The sequence below is a fragment of the Eufriesea mexicana genome, unplaced genomic scaffold, assembly GCF_001483705.2.
Source record: "Eufriesea mexicana isolate 0111107269 unplaced genomic scaffold, ASM148370v2 scaffold2497, whole genome shotgun sequence".
Taxonomy (NCBI): domain Eukaryota; kingdom Metazoa; phylum Arthropoda; class Insecta; order Hymenoptera; family Apidae; genus Eufriesea; species Eufriesea mexicana.
Genome location: NW_016910563.1, coordinates 279,483 through 282,762, shown reverse-complemented (window position 1 = coordinate 282,762; position 3,280 = coordinate 279,483). Strand labels below are relative to the sequence as shown.

Below are 3,280 nucleotides of genomic sequence, written 5' to 3'. Positions count from 1 at the left end.
TATTTATCATAGTAAGGTTGTCGTACTGGCTGACAACTGTCTGTGTGGTACAAATTTAGAAAAATTGAACTATATTACGTAATAATTAGGACACACAGAATGGTGAATTTTTCTAGTGATATGCAATACAGATTAACTTGGCTTGGTTTGTATTAAGATTCGGTCTTACCTGGTAATTTTCAGCAATCCGCTTGAATAATGAGAACTTACGTTGAGTAACGACTCGGTGCATATTATGGCATACATTCCGACCATGTAAATGAAATACAAATACATGGCCATGACATCACTATATTCCGAATGATCGATGAAATACGTATTCAAGTAGGAAACGTAACGTGTTCGAGATTCATTTAGTGGTGCTGCAAAATCTAATACTGCCGGCATTAAAATATACGTCGTAGGAACTAGACATACCGATGTACATATGCCTAAAAGTAAAAAATATCGCTCAATGAATGAGTTGTGTTGAATGCACGTATTAAGAAAATCCACTAGCAACAGAAATTTATAAATATACGTTCTTCCTTTCCCATGAATCAATGTTGTTCTTGAGAGGCTCTGAATCGTTGATATGATTATTAAAGAATGAGCATGATTAGAACTTCAAGTATGTTTAAATAAGTAAATATTGTCTTACAGGCGAAAATGGTAATTATTTGACTCGACTCATCGATGTACTTGGTTAGTATTTGCATCTCAGTCGAACTTTCGAGAATCGTATATTCCCTGTCTATCTGGTCGATGAGGTATCTTGTCTGTGTACAAAGAAAATAACGCACTGGAATTTCAGCGACACATATGAAATTACCAATGTTATATCAAAACGTCACTTACCACTTCAAAATTAAGAACGCTAGAAACGTAACGACAGAAGAAGAGCAGTATCGGTAACGTGATGGACAACGTCCGAGTAAAATTTTCTAAAGTAATTTCCGTTTTTATCAGCAGCACTATCTGAAAATATGCTGTATCTGATAATTGCAGGTGAAGTAGTATTAAAACATAATAGTCCGTCCTTATGTGAGACACAATAAAACAACTCTTAGCATATAACTATCAGTAATCAAAATGTTTATATTGTTTTGTTCAATGCAATGTTAAATTATTGTGCAAGCGTACATACATCGGTAAAGCAGGATTACACGTGCCCTACTAGTTTGCGAATTAGGTCGTAAAACCACGTTGCAAAAGATCAAAATCCAGGGCGATATAACGGTTCACATGAAGTTAATAAGCAACATTAAAAAATAAGAGTTTTTCTCACCTGGATCAACACACCGTTGAGAAAGGCCGTAGAGAGTAACATCCTCTTAATTGTACTATATATGGACACAGAATATGGCCATAGTCCTAGCATACGCAGCATCAACGCATATAAGCGATAGTGATTCTCGAAGAAGTCCATCTTCTTCGGTAGACGAGGAGAGACTGTGCGAGGATCTCGAGAAATCCTTCGATTACACCTCGCCATCGTTTATTATTCACGATGTTGCTTTACCATATGGAAGAATTTCCTCGGCGACTGTCACGCGAGTGCCATAATTGCCTATAATGTATGTGAAATACCGACACCAGGTGACAATCGATCGGTTTTTACATTAACGTCCCCTTAGAAAATGATACATAATAGTAATTGATACGGACAAAATTATACACCTTGGAAAATTTCTAGCTTTGTATTTTTTCCACATTTTTCTTACTCGAATAATTCTCTCTGCTTTTTTCCAGCGGTAACCTCGGCATAGCAGTCTTGTCGCAGACGTCGTACGAGTTACGAGTTCCACTGGTGACTTTTCTTTGCGTGTGTGTTCAGTTCAAGAAAGTGGGATAGAAGTTCCAGTTCGAAAAGGGGAAGTGTAGAACGATTCATAATAAGACTTATAATCACGATTGTTTAATTTATCAATGGCAAGTAATAATTTACGGAGTCTATTAGAACGGGCGTTGCAATCACATAATTGTTGGGGTAGTCGCGCGATAAGAAATTCGTCGTAATCCGATTAGTGATATTGAATTATTGAAAACTTTTACGCAATCGAAATGAATTAAAGTGACTGAAGTATACCATACGCGTATTGCTAAATTAAAAGTATTAAAATAAGTATGCTAACACGGATTTAATGCGATCAATTTCACTTGTGTTGCAGAACTAAGATGTGGGATACAAACGGAAAAGAATGCGTAACATCAATTATTAATCGTGCAGCTGTAATCAGGACGAGGGGAAAAAGCGGAGGCGATGTAATTCTGAGGCGAGAAGAGTGCTTTCGCAAAACGTGAGAATGTTTAGGGTAAGCCATAAAAGAGAAGCAATTAAGATGATTTGCATGCAAGTGACAAGACGAATCGACTGAGAAAAGATAAGAATTAAAAATTGCGTAAAGGAATATAAGATGCGGAAGAAGGTCGGGTGAAGGAGTTTAGCGCCTGTCTTGTCAGCTTGGTGAACGAGAGGGCTCGTGACAGTGCTATATTTCACTAGAAAGGAAACATATTGTTACCAGATAAGGTCTCCCTATTTCTAAAATCTCTAGACTATTATCTACATGATATTTAATAAAGATAATTCCCAGCAACAGTTTCCCGTAATTGAATATATATTCAACATTTGCGTGCCTCGGTACAAACGATGCACAATTACAATGACGTATCAATATCGATGACGTAAGAATTTTACTGTATCGAGAACATGAGGGTAAGGTAGGAGAACGACGTACTCATCATCTAAAAATTGACAACTTCGCATAGTCGAAAATAAATTTTCGCGGTAGTTCAACGAAAATTGGAAATTAATTTAAAATAATTGATAAGAAATTTACCACCGAGAAGCCTGCGTAACTCGGGACGAATAATCCGGAGAGATTATACTCGCATTCGACCGAACTCCGGAGCATGATGAACAGTAACAATTTTTGTGCTTTCACAGGAATGCAGTACCACGTAGAATCATAGCTGTAATTTATTATACGCTCGCTCGAATAATGCGATACATTTTCTTCGTCGATTAGTATCGAAAAAGCGAGATATGAAAAAATATTTTATTATTCGAGATTACTCGGACTTACGATTCGTGAAACACGTCCATGCCATTGTCGATCACTAGCTGCCCGTGGTAGTTGTTAAAAAATATTATCGTCAAGTGGATAAGAGTAAAAGCAATAGAAAAAGAGATTTCTAGCTTATCGTTCATAGATTGAATTGCTCGATACAACTGTGAAGCATTGGAAATGTTGGACGCTTAATGTTACAGCAGCAAGTGACTATATACATCACAGCT

At 36.9% G+C, this 3,280-nt stretch overlaps 1 protein-coding gene across 1 annotated transcript in view; it reads right to left on the bottom strand.

Moving 5' to 3' along the window:
• LOC108550042 (uncharacterized) overlaps positions 1-1,408 on the bottom strand; it is a 10,605-nt gene extending 9,197 nt beyond the window's left edge. The window contains exons 1-3 of the mRNA XM_017903640.1: positions 1,268-1,408; positions 838-957; positions 641-758 (exon numbers count right to left, since the gene is read on the bottom strand). Coding sequence (XP_017759129.1) covers positions 641-758; positions 838-957; positions 1,268-1,408 — 379 coding nt within the window. The remainder of the gene's footprint in view (positions 1-640; positions 759-837; positions 958-1,267) is intronic.
• Positions 1,409-3,280: the final 1,872 nt, after the last annotated feature.